Genomic DNA, 20,831 nt, shown 5'->3' with positions numbered 1-20,831 from the left:
GACAGGATTCCAGCGGACATGTTTCTTAGCATGCTAAGAAACATTTGTCTGCTGCAAAACGGTCGGCTGGACAAATGCCTGCTGGAAACCTGTCCGCTCGGCCGTACAGACGACCGAACATGTCTGCTGAAACTGGTCCGCGGACCAGTTTCAGCAGACATGTTCCGTCGTCTGTACGAGGCCTTAGGGGTCCTCCTTGAAGAGTTATTCACAAATGTCTGCACCAACACTTAGTCTCCTTTTCTTCCAAGGTTTTATTAAACAAACTCAGTCAGAGGGATGGAGGGTTCGGGGAGATTCAGGTAACTTGCTTTGCGGATCATGGGTACGTTTTTGGATCCAGAGGACAAACCGTTTCCACACTGGATTCAGCAATCACTGGATAGGCCTCTCTCACTGACCTAGCAGCCGGTGCGGAGCTCGTTCAAAAGTCTCTGCCACAGACTTGATGAGTGCCGTCGAGTCGTTGCACAGTCCTCTGCCACAGGGCCATGTAACCACACACACACTTTGCTTTAGTTCCAAAGACACAGCTACACAGTACCAGGATCTTTCAACCAGCCAGCAGCACTGTGAGGTAGATTGGCCAGGATGCATCCTCCAATTGAGTCCTCAATTGCTCAGCTTCTTCCCACAGGCAAGACAGCCCAGGACCACCCCTGAACCAGTAGGCCCCAGAAACTCCTCAGTAGTGGAGCCTCGGGCCAGCAGGCACATCCCTGGCCAGGAGGGCCATCAGGTCAGGATCGGAAGACCCTGTCAAAACAGTGTCTGTCCCTAAAGTAGCCTCTCCCAGAACGCACAGCGGAAGGAACCACGTCTTCTGGGCTGCTTCTGGGCAAAGAATACTCAATGCACCCAACCCGCTGCGTTTCCAACCTTGACCCGTGGTGACTGGGACACCCACAGTCAAGTGGAAAATGTGCAATGCAGCTGAACTGGAACAGAAACCAATAGTTTGACATAATCATTCTAAGCTAAACTACGGCTCAGATAACTTAAATTTACAAATAGCGCCTACCCAACAGGAGCAGGGCGCTACAGGCCTATAGAAAAAAGAGAGTTAATCTCCTAATAGGGAAAGGTTTCTTCACAGTAAGAGTTGTGAAAATGTGGAATAGACTCCCTCAGCTCAGTAGATTGCTTTAAAAAGGCCTGGATTCTTTCCTAAACATATAATAATAGAACTGGATACGAACAGTTATAGGTAAAGTTGATCCAGGGAATATCCAATTGCCTCTTGGGGGATCAGAAAAGAAATCTTTTCCCCTGCTGGAGCAAATTGGATCATGCTTTGCTGTTTTTTTCCTTCCTCTTGATCAACTGTGGGTATAGGATTGTGTATATGGGATTGTATGAATTTTTTTCCCTCCCTTTTATTGGTTGAACTAGATGGACTCTCTTTGTTCAACCACACTAACTATGCATAACAGCTGTAAAACAGCCAACGCATTTTGTCCGTCTTAATCATGGTCATGTTATTTCAATAAAGGAAGACTGCTAGTTGAGGTTATCCTGAGTGACGACTGTTCCTCCAGTGATTCACGTCACACAGAGACATCAACAGCCTAACAGTCTGAGCACTGGATGGAGATAGGATTTTTGAGAACTGCTGACAGAGCCGCCTCCCCTGTGGTCAGCTTTATCCTTATCTCACTACTTAGTGAGTTACTGACCTAGAAGGAAATGGAAGGCAGTAAAGTGTAGACACTGGATATGCCCATGCTTGTTCAAAGTCAGAAGGATAAGGATGACAGTGCGGTATTTATATACCTTCAGAAATAGGTCTGTAATATCTCCCATACTGCCGTCATTAATGGTTCCTTTTGAGAACCCCAACAAAGCATTATTAATGTTGGTGTCTGTTAACCATTTAAAAATAAAAATAAATCAGGTTTCAAGGTGCTGACCCAATGGTGTCACACACCTGCCAAGCTTCATAAGATTTTTCCAGATTGCTCGGACTTGTGCTGGAGGTGTGGGGAGGAGATGGGTTCCCTTCTCCATATCGTCTGCTTGTGCACAGTCACCTGCAGTCATATTAGACAGACATACATACATTGCATAACCCAACGATTCACGGACTACGATCTACCGAGAGATCCTGCACTTTTCCCTTCTGCACCACCCAGTGGCATCTTAAGAGCATTATAGGCCCCCGGGCAATACAGTGCACTGGGGCCCTGTCTACACAATCGTGCACAAGAATTTACTGACAAAAATCATGAAATTTACTGGCAGAACCACATTTTTTTTACTGGCACTGCAAAAAAAAAGTACCTAAAATTACAGTTTTACAAATTTCTTCATTGACATGAAGGTTAGGTTACTATAACCCAGCCTGCTCAGAGTTTCCTCTTACATCAGAGTCTGCAGGATTCCCCCTTACAGTGAAAGGGAACTCTTATGTAAAGGGAAACGCTGCAGATCATGATGTAAGGGGGAACTCTGATGTGGAGGGGGACTCTGGTGACCAGAGACCACCTTATATCAGAGTTCACTGCTTTCTCTTTACATCAGAGTTCCCACTTACATCAGGGTCCTTGCACTGTAAGGGGGAATCCTGCAGACTCGGATGTAAAGGGGAACACCAGGAACTCTGATGTGTGGGGCACTCTGGTGACCAGAGACCACCTTCCGTAGAGAAAATACATCAGCAACCACCCGCCCCTTAGACTGGCCTGGCGGCGCTATCACTGACCTCCTCTCAGGTGCAACATGCATGGCTCAGTCAGATGGCTCCAGCTTGACTGCTCTGGTTTTATCCTACTGTCTCCTCATGTCTGACTTCTCCCGTGACCCCCATCCCGGCGGCGATCCCACTCTTGACTCCTCTTCAGACTCTTCCTCAGAGACTGTAGACATGATACAGTTCTACAGTTCTGACCCGCTGCTCTCCACAATTTTTTACTGGGGTCGCTGGGCAGCCGATGGGGGCCCCCCAGGCAAGTGGGGCCCCCGGGCAACTTCCCAGCGTGCCCAATGGAAAAGACAGCCCTGGCATCACCACTGTTTTTCTGGTAGGGCCTTTAGGCACTCTGTCCTATCACTAGGATTTCCCCTCTTTTGGAAACAGACACAGTAACCATCTATAGCCGTTTGGTTACAAAAAAGTGAAGGAAATTAATGAGCTGGAGGACCTGGTGGCCAAAGCCTTTGGGAAAGAATCCTTAAAAAATGGTTCTTCCAAGCTGGAAGTGGCACTGCTTCTTTCCTGTTCTGGGTGGGGGCAGTGGAGTGAGCGGTTCCCTCGTTTCTCTGCCCTGTTCCTTCCCTTAATCGCCCCCTTTTTTTTTTAAGTTACTTTTTTCTTTGGCGCTCTTTCTTTTATGCAGGTAAAATACTAAACAGGGTGCATAGCCTCTTTAAGCAACCAGACTAGGCTACCCTTTTCCATATGTATATGCCTCCTTGACCTGCTAGTATCTCCCTAGTCCCGGGTCTCATTTATATATGTGTTCGTTTTCTGGACTTGTATGTCCAATGGTTTCTGTATTCTCCATGTGTTTTCTTTTAAAAGAAAAAGTATTAAAAAACAAAACAAAGAAAAAGAGGCCTTATGAAACAATCGCCCACCTGGTCATACAGCTAACCAAGCCATCAGCAAAAAGCACCAAATACTGTACTCATTGTCACACACCTGAAGGTGTATTGCAGTGATATGCAATTAGCGGACCTCCAGCTGTTGCAAAACTACAAGTCCCATCATGCCTCTGACTCTTGGTGTCATGCTTGTGGCTGTGGCTGTCTTGCTATGCCTCATGGGACTTGTAGTTCTGCAACAGCTGGAGGTCCGCTAATTGCATACCCCTGGTGTATTGGATAAAGAACCGAACAATGCAGAGCAATGTGTCACTGTCCTGTATACTCTGTAAATACTATAGATGAAATACAAATATCCTACATTGTTTATGAAATGTTAAAAGGGAACTAAAAGTAAAAAAAAAAACAAATACGTAATTATGTACGTAATTCTTCAGCTTTGCAGGGATCTGCAAGCTTATTGTGCAAAGCAATGAGAACATTGGAGGAGAACGTGATGAGGACGTGACGTGCGTGAGGTGGGAGGTGCCGGAGCGCTCCATGGCCCGAGGCAGCGAGTGGCAGGGATCCGACGGAGCCAGCGCTGGTCCGGTGGAAGCCAGCTTGTGAGGCTGACACCCCGGAGACCGGAGTCGGTGCCCTGCTCAGTCCCGCTCAGCGTGACCCAAACTCTCCGACGGGACTCGGGACTCAACAGACACCCGACGGATGGAAGCGTCGGGTGATCAGATGTGAAGAGAGGGAGCAGCTGCTGCGGGTCTGCGAATGGTCCCGAGGTTGGGTGAGACGCTCATTTGAGCCGAGCGGACCGGGCGCCGTCCCGACCCCCCCCCCCCCTCCCCCCCTGACGGTTTTGGTGATCTAAAAAAAAAAAAAAAAAAAAAAAAAAAAATTCTACATAACATATATATATTACCTGCCTTGATGTTGGGAATACTGATGAGTAAGCCTGGTCTATGATACAATACAATACTTGCCTTGATAAGGGGAATACTGATGGACTGTGATTTAAACACAATACTTACCTTGAATGTGGGATTACTGATAAAAGTAAGCGGGACTGTGTTATAATGCAATACTTACATTGTGTCAGTACTGATAAAGAAGTCGGGGCTGTGATATAACGCATTATTTGCCTAGATCTTGGGAGCTTTGATAAGTAAGCCTGGACTGTGATGCAAAGCAAGGATCAAAAAGGGAGAGAGATAAACCGGTATAAAGCCTCAACTGATTAACTGATTAAGGATCGCAAAACCCTCATATACTGTACAGTTACCGTACAAATCTGTAGGAAATCTCACAGGACATTTGTAGTGGTTGTCCCAGCGTAGATATTCTGGGCTGGGAGATGCGGGCGAACATGCTGTACTCTGTCCCCGAAGTAATAACGGCCTAATGGTTATAATTACATAACCAGGCAGGATACATTTGATGTAAGATTTAAAGGCGGTCGGTCTATATCAGTAAATTACCTGTTTGGTTTGACAACTCTGTGCAAGGAGGAAAATACCGGGGTCAAATCCCTAAACTACACCGCTGGTACCCCCCGCATAAGAGGACAAGCTGGAAGATACGGCTGGCCTGACCATAATAGCCATTGTTAGTCACAGATAGAACCGGATTGGTAAAAAGGGTCGGATTGGCAGTGGAGGCAGCCCCGCTCCGGGTTCTCTCTTTCATTGGCGCCTCTTCACTGACTTTTTCCTGGTTGTTATGTTTCTTTTATTCTCCTTCTTCTCCCTGCCTTTTTTTTTTTAGGGGGCCCTTTCTTTTTTTCCCCGTTGCTCTTCAATCCTCTCCCCACAGACTGACCAGCCTAATCGGTCACTGAAGTGTCAAACTCCATAAGTATAGTAGAGCTGAGTAACGAAAATAGATTCTGCTAGATTGTAGGGAGTGAGGGGAGAGGAGGATAAAGCGAGAAAGGAAGAGATAGTGTCGTGGGGAGTGACCACCAAGGCCGAGTATAAGAAATAAACGGTAGATTGGGAAAGGGAAGGAAGGAGGGGGAAGGAGAGAGGGGAAGAGGAGAGAGGTAGACTGGCAGTGGTGACACCTCCGCACTGGGGTCCCCCCTTTCATAGGCCCCTATTTACGGACCTCTCTCTTGTTGCTGCTTTTAAACTGGGGAAGAGAATAAGACCCTCCAATAAAATGAATAAAGCTACGAGAGGTGGTACTACTAAACCAACTAAGAATAATTCGGGGAATAGCTCCATTCAGCAATATATGACTCAAGAAGGGACCCTTAAAAGTCCAGGACTCGCAAAGAAGACTGAAAAGAAGAAGAGCGACAAAAAGAAAGGGGTAGATAGTGCGGAGAGCTCTAGAAGTGAAACGACACTAGAAAGCGAACAAGAGCAAACAATTGCAGAGGAGCTAGCCCAAGATACACATCCCCCTACAAAGGCAGAGATGAGCGCAATGTTGCAGAGGATGGAAAACGTCATGGAAAATATTATAAAGACAGAAATTAACAAGGTAAGAATAGATCTCGGAGGACTGCGCGAAAGAGTGGTCGAGACGGAAAGGAGAATAGAAGAACAGGACCAGGAAATTAACTCCCTGAAAAAGCAAGTAAAGGCCCTGACCGAAAATCAGCGATTGACTGCATATAGGATCGAGGACCAGGAGAATCGCAATAGGCGACAGAACCTCAGAATCAGATCGGTGGTAGAAGATAGGGATGAAGATCTCAGAGATATCATGAACACAATTTTTAATCCCCTGCTGGAGAGATCAGTAGAAGCCAAGCCCCTCAAGATCGATAGAGTCCACAGAGTCGGGAACCCCCAACAAACAGAAAGATCTGGTCCTAGGGATGTAGTAGTACGTTTCAGGAACTATATCGATAGAGCAGAAATTTGGGGACGGCTTAGGGGGAAACCCCCCCTGAAATATAGAGAGACTGAACTACAGATATTTTCTGATTTGTCGAAAGAAACGCTAGAAAGGAGAAGACACCTGAAACCCCTCTTAGAGCTGATGCGGGCACAAAACATAAAATATCATTGGGGCTTTCCGGCGTGCCTTATAGGCATAAAGGGGGGTAAAACTGCACGACTTAGGTTCCCGGAGGAACTCAAAGACTTCTGCTTAAAAATGGACTTGATAGTTCCAGATTTACCGGAGTGGGTGGGCTAGTGGGGCATGGGTTAGCCTAGAATATCAGGGGGCTGAACGGGGGGGGGAGGGAGAGGGAGGAGGAGTCAATGGAGTGCATTGAGCACCACCACGAAAGAGGAGCCGAGGATGAAGATGACGAGTCTTCTACCAGCGGCTCCCAGGCCAATAGTGGGCCAGGGAGGGGAGGGGGGGATGGGGAATTGGGAGGGGGGGACAAGGGAGGTGGGGGAAGGGAGGGTAATGGGAGGGGGACCATCTGAACGACTCCACAAGAATTCTTTTCAAACTCAAAGAAAAAAAAAAAAAAAAAAAGAGAGATAAATGACAGATATTAAGTTCTTATCATATAATGTAAAAGGATTAAACTCCCATATTAAGAGACATAAAATTCTTGCCGAACTTACGCAGTATAAAGTTGACATTGCCTACCTACAAGAGACCCACATTACCTTAGAGCCCAATATAAAGCTGTTTTCATCTGAATATCCCGTATGGTATTATGGAGATACAGTCTCATCGAGATCTCGGGGGGTTGCTATAGGATTTTCAAGAAGAGTTAGATACACACTGGTGGACAGATTGAATGATCCGGAGGGGAGATTCTTGTTTTTGAAAATAAAACTAGGAGAGGAGGACTACACTCTGGCAAATGTGTATGCACCCAACGTGAATTCGGCTAAATATATGAGTAAAATCCTCAGAAAATTAAAAAATTTGGAAGAGGGACATGTGGTGCTGATGGGGGACTTTAACTTCTGTATGTGCCCGAGCCTCGATAGTACGTCCCATGCTCAGGGGAATAACGGTGAGCACCTTAAGCTACTGAAAAAACTAATGATACAAAACCAAATGGTGGATGTCTGGCGAATCCTTAACCCCAAGACACGAGACTATACGTTTTTTTCCCCTGTGCATGGGACGTACTCGAGGATCGACTACGTCCTCGTAGATCATAGACTTTTGGAGAGGGTGGTCGAAGCAAGTTGTGAAATCATAACGCTATCAGACCACGCCCCTATAACCATGAAAATAAGCACATCCATACAAAAACGCATCCTACCTGAATGGAGATTGGATGAAAGTCTGTTGAGAGACGAGGTTGTGGTCGAGAGAGTACAGAAAGAATTGGAGTGGTATTTTCGGGAGAATGACAAGGAGGGAATTACAGGAGCAACTCTGTGGGATGCCCACAAAGCGTATATAAGAGGGATATTTATTGCAGAAGGGGCAAAGAAAAATAAAATAAGAAGGAGTAAATTAAAAACACTAAAAGAGGAGATATATAGGCTGGAACAGGAACATAAATTACAGGGCCAAAAGAGGGAAACTCTTCGCAAGTTAACTTTAACAAGGGATGAATATAAAGCCCTGGCCGGGCAAGAAACCAAGAATTTCATAGACAGGATAGAGAGTGAAAGATATGTCTGGGGAAATAAACCTAGTAAAAACTTGGCCAGAATGGTAAGAAAAAAGAAAACCAGGAATTTTATCGAAAAAATCAGGAATGGGGATGGGGACTTAGTATATGCGACAAATAAAATAGCAGAATCCTTCAGAAGCTATTACGAAAAATTATACAATGTCCAACAGAAGATCAGGGACCCTGCCGAAAAACAGGACAAGATCAAGGAAGTACTACGACAAACTAATCTACCTAGGATAGAAGAATTTGAGATGGAAAGAATGGAGGAACGTATTTCTGAACAGGAGATAAGTGAGGTCTTAAAAAATACTCCCAATGGGAAAAGCCCGGGACCAGATGGCTTCACGTCGGCCTACATACAAAGGTTTAGTACTATCTTAGTCCCTAGACTATGTCAATATTTCAATGGGTTGGGGCGAGACTATGAGATGAGTAGAGAGGCATTAACAGCTACGATCACTGTCATTAAAAAAGAGGGAAAGGACAATACGAACTGTTCAGGGTTCCGACCTATCTCACTCCTGAATTCAGATACTAAACTGTATGCAAAAATTTTGGCCGAACGAATGAAGGGGGTGATGACTGCCATTGTCCACCCAGACCAGGTTGGTTTCATACCTGGGAGGGAGGGAAAGGACAATGGGGTCAGGGCACTTCTTCTCATGGAGCAGATCAAAGAAAGAGGAACCCCTGGTCTATTCCTGTCAGTAGACGCTGAAAAAGCGTTTGACAGGGTAGACTGGGGGTTCCTGATACAAACACTAGAATGTATAGGAATTGGTCCAAGGATGATCAAATGGATCAAAACGCTCTATTTCCACCCATGCGCTAGGATCAAGATCAATGGATCTTTATCCGCACCCTTCGAGATGAGAAATGGAACCAGGCAGGGCTGTCCCCTGTCCCCTCTTCTTTTTGTCTTATCATTGGAACCTCTGCTGGCAATGGTCCGACAAAATCCAGAAATATATGGAATAGAGGTTGGAGAAGATGAGCACAAATTATCTGCCTTCGCAGACGACATTTTGTTTTATATAAGTAGCCCAAGAGTTACTCTCCCGAAGTTAATAGCTACTTTAAAACAATATGGTGAGGTGTCAAACTTCAAAATGAATACAGAAAAGACGGAGATCTTAAATATCAATATTCTTCAAGAAGAAGAACAATATCTGCGGAAGAAATATAATTTTAAATGGCAAAAAGAAATAAAATACTTGGGAATAAAACTGGCAAATACCATCAAGAAAATATATAGAATAAATTTTATCCCCCTGCTCAACGAAATAAAAAGGGAAATTAAAAACATATTCAATAGACCTATTTCGTGGTTCGGGAGGATAAATGTAGTGAAAATGGTTCTCATCCCAAAAATCCTATACAAGTTCCAAATGGTCCCAATATACCTTCCACCGTCATTTATTAAAATAATTAACTCCCTCATAATGAACTATATCTGGAATAATAAAAAACACAGGGTGTCTGCTCAAATTCTAAAACGGGCCAAGAAAAAGGGAGGCTTAGCTGTACCCGACATCAGATTGTATTATAATGCTTCGGTTCTCTCAAGGGTTATAGAATGGGCTAAAGAATCCCAGGACAAAAGATGGATAAATATCGAATGCACATTAGCGAGGGCACAGTTAGGGAGATTAATTTGGAATCCACCACAACACAGATCCTTACACACCTCAACACACACAATAACTCATAATGCATGGAGGATCTGGGATAGACTTCACAAACAATTAAAAACAGAATTCAACTCACCCTTTATTGATTTAAAAGAAAACGAATACTTTATTCCAGGGACAAAAGAAGTAGGGGGAAATTGGATCACAAATAGAACACAGTTAAAAGATATAACACTAGATGGCAAAATTAGGACACTTCACGATATTAAATATAGGATTGGAATAAGGGCGCTCGACGAGTGGAGATACTTGCAGTTAGTGTCATTCGTCAAGCGCCTACCACACCCTTTGAGGTCACAAGAGGATTACACCTTATTGGAACAATTGTGTAGTATTGAAAGCTCAAAGGGAAATATATCTAAAATCTATAATTACTTGCAGAAAACGGAAGAGTTGGACACGCTAAAATACATCCAAAATTGGGAAACGGACTTAGGGGTCCCAAGGGGGAAAACGACCATAGGAAGAATCCTGAAAATGACTCACACCTCAGCAGTAGATGTAAGAACTGCCGAGATGAACTTCAAATGTTTGACGAGGTGGTACGCCACCCCAGATAAAATGGCAAAATACAGAGGGGGAGAGTCAGAGAAATGTTGGAGAGGATGTGAGTCAAGAGGAACAATGGCACACCTATGGTGGGACTGCCTGAAAATTAAAGCTTATTGGAAAAAAATCTTGGCCCTGATAAAGATAATAACAAAAAAAGAAGTGGAAGATAACCCATGGGTAGTTCTCTTTCATGGGGGGGAGATCCCAGAGAAGGAGTACAAGGGTTCACTGACCCCTCATTTATTGAACGCAGCGAAACGATTGATCCCCATTAAATGGAGAGACGCGAAAAGTCCGCAAATGTGGGAGTGGATCGACTCCGTAGAGGACACTTATAGGAGAGAGAAATTAAAATACGGGAGCTATAAATACAAGGAAGGGGAAAAGGATATATGGGTACCCTGGTTGGAATTTAAAAAGTCCTGGAGGTTCGCAGAAAACCTGAGAGAGGAATAGGAACGCATTTTTCAATTAAGGGAAGGAGTTCTTATAGTGGAGTCGTGGGATGGTCAAGGGAGGGGGTGGGTAGGGGGGGGAGGGGGGATTTAGTTGGGGAGGGGGGAGATGGGGTGCTGGGTATTTCTTTGTCACGCAGATAAAACTTTTTAAAAAATTCCGTACTTACTATAAAAGAGTGAGTTTTAAACGGGGAAAAAAAAAAAAAAAAAAAAAAAAAAGATGATAATACAAAAACAAACAAATAAATAAAATAAAATTAACAAGTATAAAAATTGGCATAAGAAATGCACCACAAATGATGCTAAACCAGATGTAGAGACGGAATTATGAATAAAATCATGAGCAAGTCTCTCGCTGTGGTGAAGTCTGAAGTGGCAAAAAAAAAAAAAAAAAAGAAAAAAAAAAAAAGAACATTGGAGGATATGCAAAGCATTATGACTGCTGATTATAAGCTATGGGTCACTGTACTTTGCACCTCATTCTGCAAGCTATAATTTACTTGCAGGAAGTCTTCAACTGATTGTTCAGTTCTATATCTCAGTTCATGTTTTGTACAACAGAATGTGCCCCATAACCTACCTGTATGTAAAAAATAAATCTAACAAAACAAAAAAGTGGCCCGACATACAAATCAATTAACAACTAGCATGGGAAAGGTGCACGTGGGAAGGACAACACTAAAATTCCCCAACACTAAATCCAAATAGCCAGCATAAAAAGCCTGAAAAAAGCCATCTCGTTACTCAGGCAACTTATCAGGCATTGACCACACACGTTCTGCACTTTACTTAATGCCAATGCCTCTTTTCTTGAAGGCATATCGAACAGTTTTAATTATGACCCCATGTTTAATATAGAAACTTGTATTATTCTGCTATTGTGGGAAATAAGGGCCAGATCCTCAAAAACCCGGCGCAACGTAATTTTTGGCATTTAAGTTACACCGCCGCAAAATTTCTACCTAAGTGCCCGATCCACAAAGCACTTACCTAGAAATTTTGAGCGGTGTAACTTAAATCCGTCCGGCGCAAGGCGTTCCTCTTCAACAGGGGGCGATTCCCATTTAAATTAGGCGCGCTCCCGCGCCGGCCGTACTGCGCATGCTCGGGACGTCATTTTCCCGACGTGCGTAGCGCGAAATTACGTTACGCCGAGCTTTGTGGATCGCGACGGGTCAAAAAAGATACGGCGAAAAAAAAAAAATTCAAAACAAAAAAAAAAAAATCGCGTCGCTGGACACAAGGGTCTGCTTTTACATGGTGTAAACAGTTTACACTTTGTAAAAGCAGCCCTAATTTTGCGTTCGCAAACTAAAACTTACGGAGAAAAAACGAAGCGTAAAAGCTTTGTGGATCTCCGTAAGTGCTAATTTGCATACCCGAGGCGGCATTCCGACACGAAATGCCCCCAGCGGCGGATGCGGTACTGCATCCTAAGATCCGGCAGTGTAATGCCGCGTACAGACGGTCGTTTTCTGCGATGTAAAAAAACGACGTTTTTAAAAACGTCAATTTAATTGATCGTGTGTGGGAGAAAACAAAGTTTTATGTCTTCTGAAAAACGACCAAAACAAATTGAAGCATGCTTCAATTTTATGTGTCGTTTTTCAAAACGTCTTTTTTTACTTCACAGAAATTGACCGTGTGTAGCAAAAAACGACGTTACAAACAACGTTTTTACACCCGCGCATGCCCAGAAGCTAGTTATGAAGCGAGCTTCAATGGAAAAACGTGGTGAACGTAACCTCGCTTTGCTAGAGCATTGTGAGGAAACGATGGTGTGTAGGCAACATCGTTTTTGAAAATTGAAGTTTCAAAAACGTCGTTTTTTACTTCACAGAAAACGTTGTTTTTTTACATCGCAGAAAACGACCGTCTGTACGCGGCATAAGTCCCTTACACATGTCGGATCTTCTGCCTAACTATGGAAAACTGATTTTGTGGATCAGTTCCATAGTTAGAAACAGGGATACGACGGCGTAACAGCAGTTACGCCGGCGTATCCTTTTGAGGATCTGGCCCTAAAATCCTTAAATTACAAAAAGAAAACGTTTCATCAATTAGCTTCCATACAGAGGCCTTTTTGTTAAATTTTCAAATTCATGTAAAGTGAACCTTCTGTGTCAAGATCCCTCTGCAAAGTGCAGTTCCCAACTCAAAACTACCAACCTGGAATATGTTCAGAATATAACAAAGGGAGTAATTTATGAAAGGCAAATCCATTCTGCACTACAAGTGCAAACTACAAGTGCAAAGTGAACTGGGAAGTGCAATCGCTGTAGATCCGGGGGGGGGGGGGGACATGCAAGGAAAATAAATAACAGCATTTTAGCTTGCACATGACTGGATGATAAAATCAGCAGAGCTTCCCCTCATTTCAGGGATACCCCTCAGATTTACAGCGACTGCATTTCCAAGTGCACTTGTAGTTTGCACTTGTAGTGCAAAGTGGATTTGACTTTCGTAACTGTGTATATTGAAGGAAGACTTACCTTACCGGTAGCCCCAACCTCGTTAGAGGTCCCTAACAGGTCTTTATTTATTTATTCAAATGCTGAAAGTTTCATTATATTTTGACTAGCTGCACCGAGTGCTGGGGAATTTTTGCATTGTTATAAACATAAAATGGAAATAAACTTACAGTTCTTAAAAACTTTAGGATTTCATAAACATAAATAAATCACGTACTTATCCCCGGGAATCGGTACATTTTAATTCTTCGCTCCTATAGCTAATTCTCTTTGGAGAAAATCCTAGACCTCTCAACACGAATGTCAATCATTACAAGTGTGTGGATTACTTTACAATTGGGGAAAGTCCTTCTTCTTCCCCTTTGTTATTGAAGGAGAACCCACCCACCCTCCCTTTCCGACTCACCTCCCTTAGGGGTTTTCTTCTTAAGGCGATAGGTCAGGGGAGGTCTCACCAAACTCCGGACGTCTGGGTCATCCTTAAACTTCTTTTTCTGGATCTCTTCGAACCACTCTCCAGACACGGCGTGCAGCCATTTCACATCTCGCTTGGAGGTCTCGAGTTTGCTGAAAAGACACAAGAGGGTTTGTCTAGCGACTGCGCTCTGTCAGAGTTTTCCTCCCAATGCTGCATGTTTATTAGAATAATTAGACATTCTGCAGACGCGAGAGACACAAACCTGTTGGACCAGATGTTTTGTGACGTCACTGGCACAGCTTGTGAAGGTGACACTCCTGTTGGACGAGGACGGTTGCAGATGTTGCAGGGGACTGGCATGTGACATAACACGGGTGATGCTAGTTAGGTGATCCATGGGGGGAGACAACAGGGAACATGTACACAGGGAGGTGCAGCTGCTGTATAGGTTAGTGTGAGGCACGTCTGTCACTGTGGCAGATCATTTCAAAGTTTACAGAACTGATTTCTAAGGCTCTGTGCTATTCATTGGGAGTATTTAGGCTCATCAAATACTATATTGTACGGGGGGGGGGGGGGGGTAGGGGAACACAGTTCCGGCATCTCCAGAACTGAATCTATGTAAAGGCATGGGGTGCTGAAGTGTTCTGGGTGGGGGGTCAATTAATGCTGGCTGCTGGGTAATCTGTTCTATTGTTGTTGGGGAGGTCTTCTGTTGCTTGTGGGGATCTACTGTTGCTGGGGGGTCAATTGTTGCTGGGAGGGATCTACTGTTGAGGGAGGGGCCTTTGTATCTGGCTCCTGGAAGGTCTATTGTTGCTGGAGGGGGACCTATTTTTGCAGAGGGGTCCATTGTTGCTAGGAAAGTCTATTGTTGCTGGGGGGGGGTCAATCATTGCCGGGAGGGATCTAGGGTTGAGGGAGGGGCCTTTGTTGCTGGCTGCTGGAAGGTCTATTAATACTGGCTGATGTGGAATCTATTGTTGCTGGAGGGGGATCTATTTTTGCAGAGGGGTCCATTGTTGCTGGGGGGGTCAATCATGGCCGAGAGGGATCTACTGTTGAGGAAGGGGCCTTTGTTGCTGGCTGCTGGGGAATCTATTGTTGCTGGAAGGGGGGGATCTGTTTTTGCACGGGGGTCTATTGTTGCTGAGGGTGGGTCTTATGTTGCAGGGGGTCAATAATTGCCGGGAGGGATCTACTGTTGAGGGATGGGTACAATGTTGCTGGCTGCTGCAGGGTTTTTGATACTGGCTGTTGGGAGTCCATTGTTGCTGGGATTGATCTATTGTGGCGGAGTGTCCATTGTTGCTAGATCTGTTATACTGCCTTTCTTGTTATCACTAACAAATTCCATACAAAATACTTAGCACCACAAAATGATACTTGGTTCTGCATTCTATAAAAGGGGTGGTAATGGGAGGTGGGTAAGGGGTGGAACCAAGGGATTGTGCACGGAGGTGGGTAAGGGGTGGAACCATGGAATGGTGCACGGAGGTGGGTAAGGGGTAGAACCAAGGAATGGTGCACAGAGGTGGGTAAGGGGTGGAACCATGGAATGGTGCACGGAGGTGGGTAAGGGGTAGAACCAAGGAATGGTGCACGGAGGTGGGTAAGGGGTGGAACCAAGGAATGGTGCACAGAGGTGGGTAAGGGGTAGAACCAAGGAATGGTGCACGGAGGTGGGTAAGGGGTAGAACCAAGGAATGGTGCACGGAGGTGGGTAAGGGGTGGAAACAAGGAATGGTGCACAGAGGTGGGTAAGGGGTGGAACCAAGGAATGGTCCACAGAGGTGGATAAGGAGTGGAACCAAGGAATGGTGCACAGAGGTGGGTAAGGGGTGGAACCAAGGGATGGTGCACAAAGGTGGGCAAGGGGTGGAACCAAGGAATGGTGCACGGAGGTGGGTAAGGGGTGGAACCAAGGAATGGTGCACAGAGGTGGGTAAGGGGTGGAACCAAGGAATGGTGCACAGAGGTGGGTAAGGGGTGGAACCAAGGAATGGTGCACAGAGGTGGGTAAGGGGTGGAACCAAGGAATGGTGCACGGAGGTGGGTAAGGGGTGGAACCAAGTAATGGTGCACGGAGGTGGGTAAGGGGTAGAACCAAGGAATGGTGCACAGAGGTGGGTAATGGGTGGAACCAAGGAACAGTGCACGGAGGTGGGTAAGGGGTGGAACCAAGGAATGGTGCACGGAGGTGGGTAGAGGCAGAGTCACTTATTCTCAATGGAAAAAAGCCCCGTTAAGAATAAAGAAATTTATGGGGTTATGCTAAATCTAATGCCGCGTACACACGGTCGTTTTTTGGCATGAAAAAAAAAATATTTTTTTTCAACTTCATCATTAAAAACGACGTTGCCCACACACCATCGTTTTGGAAAAATGATGAACAAAGCGCGGTGACGTACAATACGTACGACGGAACTCTAAAGGGAAAGTTCTATTCGCCTTTGGCCTGCTTTTAGCGGATTCCTTGTTAGCAAAAGACGATTTGCGCTTTTTTGTCTGTTACAGCGTGATGAATGTGCTTACTCCATTATGAACGGTAGTTTTACCAGAACGAGCGCTCCCATCTCATAACTTGCTTTTGGGCATGCGCGGGTTTAAAACGTTGTTTTTGCCCACACACAATCATTTTTTACATCACGAAAAACGACAAAAAATGCAGCATGTTTGAATTGTTTTTGTCGTTTTTCACAAGCCGAAAAACGATGTGAAGCCCACACACGATCATTTAAAAAAAAACGTTTTTTTTTCATGCCGAAAAACGCCCGTGTGTAGTGTACGCGGCATTAGAATTATGAACTAAAAATGTTTAAGAAACCATTTGCATTCCTTTTGTAAAATAAAAAAAATAAAAAAAAAGTTCTGTACTAAAATATTATATTTTAAAAACACAAAAAAGCCATTGCAACCAATTGGAAAAAAACTTTTACTAATTTGATTGCAAACTAAAATGAAGCAAATGTATTTTATGCAGTTCAAAAAAGACCCAATTTTAATAATTTTTTTATAAAAAAAATAATACATGCAACGTTTTACCTGCAGCTGTGTGTGAAATAGCAATGGCTGTGATCCCTAAACAAACGGAATAAATCCTTTAGCGTAAAGGAAGTGAATGGCAGACGTGTGCACTTGGCCGTCGAGCTCTATTCAGTCACCACTTTGTGGGTGTGTTCAACATGACAGTCACACGTGAATGCCCAGACTGAGCCAAACGCCGAGTAGGAACTGTCTGCACACAAATGGCTTTTCAGTAAAAGTACTTTATGTTTTGCCTTTCAGAACTGAGCTCTTCTAGCACATCCAGGAAAGACGTCTTTGTGGTTAATGTGTTTCTTAGCACTGCTAATCATTATATTTTCTCTTCTATCAGACACAGGTAGAATGTGTAGTAGACCATACCATTGTTTTAGCTGGTGTGAGGGGTTAGCTCAGTAGCGGGGTGTGTGACCCCTTGGTTGGGTTCACCACACACTGAATTTATACAGACTGGCAGTCGAAGACGGTTGAAAACAAAGTTTCTGGTTTATTTTTCCATCTTGCTGGAAAACAATTGCAAGCATCCAAACAGCATAAACAAAAACAAACAAAATAAATCCTAGCCACTCTGGGCGTCTACCTTCCACACAGGAACCTATCTATTAAGACTAACACAGCCTACTGCTGGGTAGACAGTGCTGGTCATACAGCACAAAACAATAGTCTTTTGATTTTTATCACACAGAAAAAATCAATCCTCTTCTCACCTTCACAGAAGACCTTCTGGCACTGCTCTCCTACTCACACAGCCTTAGGAGTGATGCAGCCAATTAGTGGTAACCCTCTGGACTTCTTATAGAGGCCTTAATTGCCTCACTCTGAACAGCTGGAGTCTTCCAACGGCCTCCAACCTTTCCTGGCTATTTCTCGCAGCCGACGCCTAATAATGATTGGTGTATTGTCTAACAAGGCAGAAATGTATGTCCCGTCTGGGACAACACCCACAGATTTACCCGACTTCCTGTCACACTGGGTACTGATGAGTTGGATCTCACAGCTCCTTTTCTGTACTGGGGACTATAGCCGGCTATACCCAAAAGGATTTTAAGCCAGTTCAGTGGTGACCGGCCAAACTTCGATCTGTGTATGGACAGGCTGATTGTACCCATTATTATTATTATTATTATTACATGCGATTACTGCTGGTGGCTATAACTGCTAGCAGTAAAACTTGTATTCTCCCGGCCGGAAAGGTTCCCTGCGCTGCCCCCCACTGGCAGAACATAATAGCGCTGCGAGGGCACTGACTGTGCTGCTGGCGGAATCATTTGATTTTCTTTCCTTCTACCCAGCAGTGGAATTTTTACCGCCCTTTAACCACTCCCCCTCAAGCTGCACAGCCAGAGAACAGGGTTGTACACATGCCACAGCCCTGATGCTTTGCTTTATGGTGTAGCAAAAATGATTTCCCAATCACGTTTGGCGAGCTTTACCATCTGCTGAATGCAACCCCATACCTCCCAACTTTTTGAGCTGGGAATGAGGGACACCTATCAGCAAAAGCATGCAGGCATAGGACACACCCCTCGTCACGCCCCCTTAAAGGAGACTCGCACAAAAAAACAAGATTGGTTAAACCCACCAGTGCTTTTTTTAACCACTACTATTCCTTTATATTAGCGTTTGGTATTTACAAATGCAACAATTTATAAGTTGGATGAAATGTTTAGTGCTGGAAAACACTTTTTGATAGATAAAAAGTGCATTTTATATACAACTATATAGATCAGACCAAAATGAGGGACAAATGAGGAGAATGAGGCAAAGAGGGACATTGCTCCAAATCAGGGACAGTCCCTCAAAATCAGGGATGGTTGGGAGTTATGCAACCCATTCAACTGCATGGGGCCATGCTGCAACTGCATGCATTTCATCCACAACATGGTGGTGTGGGTTTTTAGGGGTTAAAACAAAAATTGAGGAGGCAGCATAACAGCTCCTTGAAGATTAAAGCCTAGTACACAATAAAAACGCTTGACATTCGGCCTGTGTATATGACAGCCGGTTCGACAGAAGGCAGATGCATGGCTGGCTTCTGTCAGATGTACATGCTGGAAAACCAGCAGCCGTCTGGCTCACAATTGGCGCTCTCAACCAATGGCTGAGAGCGCTGACCGGAGTGTTCTGGCAGGGGGGCCACCCCTTGTAAGAACACAATAGAACAGCAGGAAAGATCAATGTACTAACATCCGATTGTTAGTACAGCTAGTGGTGTGTACTAGGCTTAACTGTTCCATCCTTATCTATCTGTGTAAACAAGCCCCTGGTTTATTTGAAATTCAAGTCAGTCATTGAAAAAAAAGGGGGGGGGGGGCTTTGCATTGGAGTCAAGTAAGGCAGGTGTCAAAAATATTGGAATAAAGTATTTTAAAATCAAATTGTAGACTCAAACAATTCACATAAAAATGACAAACAGCCTTCTGCTTGGTCGTAAAAAGTAATAATAATAATAATAATAAAAAAAAGAAGTGCCCTAAAGAATGAGAGGTTTATTAGAGGAATCTCTGATAGGAAAGAGACTTCCTGGGCAGGAAGCATGACAGATCTGGCATACTGCTCACCTTTCTTACCAGTGGTGCAGAGCCAAACCAAACAGCACAGCACATTGTCCTGTCTTTATACATAACATAAAACTCTTACATCGCCTTCCCTCCATTCAAATTAGACTGTGTTATCTGAAAATTAAAAAAGGAGCTGCCAGATTTGTTCAGGTATATATATATATATATCATCAAAAAAAAAAATTCCACATCAAGGTGCGCATATCCCTTACGTCTGGTTAAAATGTTCCTGGCAACAGATGTCATTCCGGGAACACTTTATACAATATTGGTGGCGTCAGATTTATGTCTGGCCAAAAATAAAAGCAGTACATAAACATTTTCTCATGTTTTATATGGGCATCAGTGGTGGCTGGTGCTCAATTTTTTTTTTTTTTGTGGGGGCCCAAACAAACAGAAAAATACTGAAAAAAAAAACATCAATTGCAGCCCCACTGTGCCATAAATTGCAGCCAGTGTGCCCATGAAATGCACAGCCTGTGTCCATAAAATGCAGCCACTGTGCCCAAAAAATGCAACCACTGTGCCCATCATATGCAGCCTCTGTGACCCCCCCCCCCCGCTCGCTGTCTGTCCGGCACATACCGTATTTATCGGCGCATACCGCGCACTTTTTTGCCCTGAAAATCAGGGCAAAATCGTGGGTGTGCGGTATACGCCAATACCCGCGCCGAGTTTGAATACTGCGCCGACATATATCGAGCGCAGTACACTTGTGTATTGTCGGGCAGTCTTGGGTCCTCTCGCGCTGACGTCCTGGAAGTACAGGACGTCAGCGCGAGAGTAGCCGAGCCTGCCTGACAATACACGAGTGTACTGCGCTCTGTATATGTCGGCGCAGTATTCAAACTCGGCGCGGGAAACGAGCGTGGAGGACGCGAGGACGCCGCAGAAGGACGCCGGACCCGACGAAGAGGACACCCGAAGCTGCAGACGGACGCCGGACCCGACGAGGCCGCCGATGGACGCTGCGCAAGACACCAAAACTGTAAGTACAAAAAAAACTTGTTTCCACAGGAATTCGGGGAAACTTTAGGGGTGCGCGCTATACGCGGGAGCGCGCTATACCCCGATAAGTACGGTACTTACCCCATCCTGGTGGCGGGTCAAGCAACGAGTGATGGCGGCGAGCTCCCATGTCCTCCATGGTTCTCTGTCCTCCCATGTGTGTCTTCTTCCTTTCCGTTAGGCGCCCAATCAGGGCTCCTGTGCCTTCAGCCAATCAGGTGACGGGTATTAGATCTGCTCCTCCTGATTGAGAGGCGGCTCAGTGGTAGAAAAGCAAATATAAATTTGCTTTTCTAACACACCCGGATGGACAGCGAAAGCAACGCTCTGTGCTCGCAGTCCACCTTTTTTGAAGCTCATTAAAGCCTATGGCTCTAATCAGGTGCTTAAAAAAAAAAACACACCCTGCCGCTGGAATTTAGGCGCACAGTGTCCGAAAAGGGGCCGGACTCCTGAGTAGGGGATGGCTACAGCGGTCATGAATGGATAGATTCATGCAATGCATGAATCTATCCATTCTTAATGGACACACCGC

The 20,831-nt window shown here is 44.8% G+C and overlaps 1 protein-coding gene across 1 annotated transcript in view; it reads right to left on the bottom strand.

Moving 5' to 3' along the window:
- The window catches only part of EXPH5 (exophilin 5), a 139,335-nt gene that overhangs the window by 47,120 nt on the left and 71,384 nt on the right, over window positions 1-20,831 (bottom strand). The window contains exon 2 of the mRNA XM_040340570.1: window positions 13,671-13,831. Within this exon, the coding sequence (XP_040196504.1) occupies window positions 13,671-13,831 (161 nt within the window). The remainder of the gene's footprint in view (window positions 1-13,670; window positions 13,832-20,831) is intronic.

The sequence above is a fragment of the Rana temporaria genome, chromosome 2, assembly GCF_905171775.1.
Source record: "Rana temporaria chromosome 2, aRanTem1.1, whole genome shotgun sequence".
NCBI classification, from domain to species: domain Eukaryota; kingdom Metazoa; phylum Chordata; class Amphibia; order Anura; family Ranidae; genus Rana; species Rana temporaria.
The sequence above is the reverse complement of the archived record's forward strand: the minus strand, read 5'-3'. Positions and strand labels throughout refer to the sequence as shown.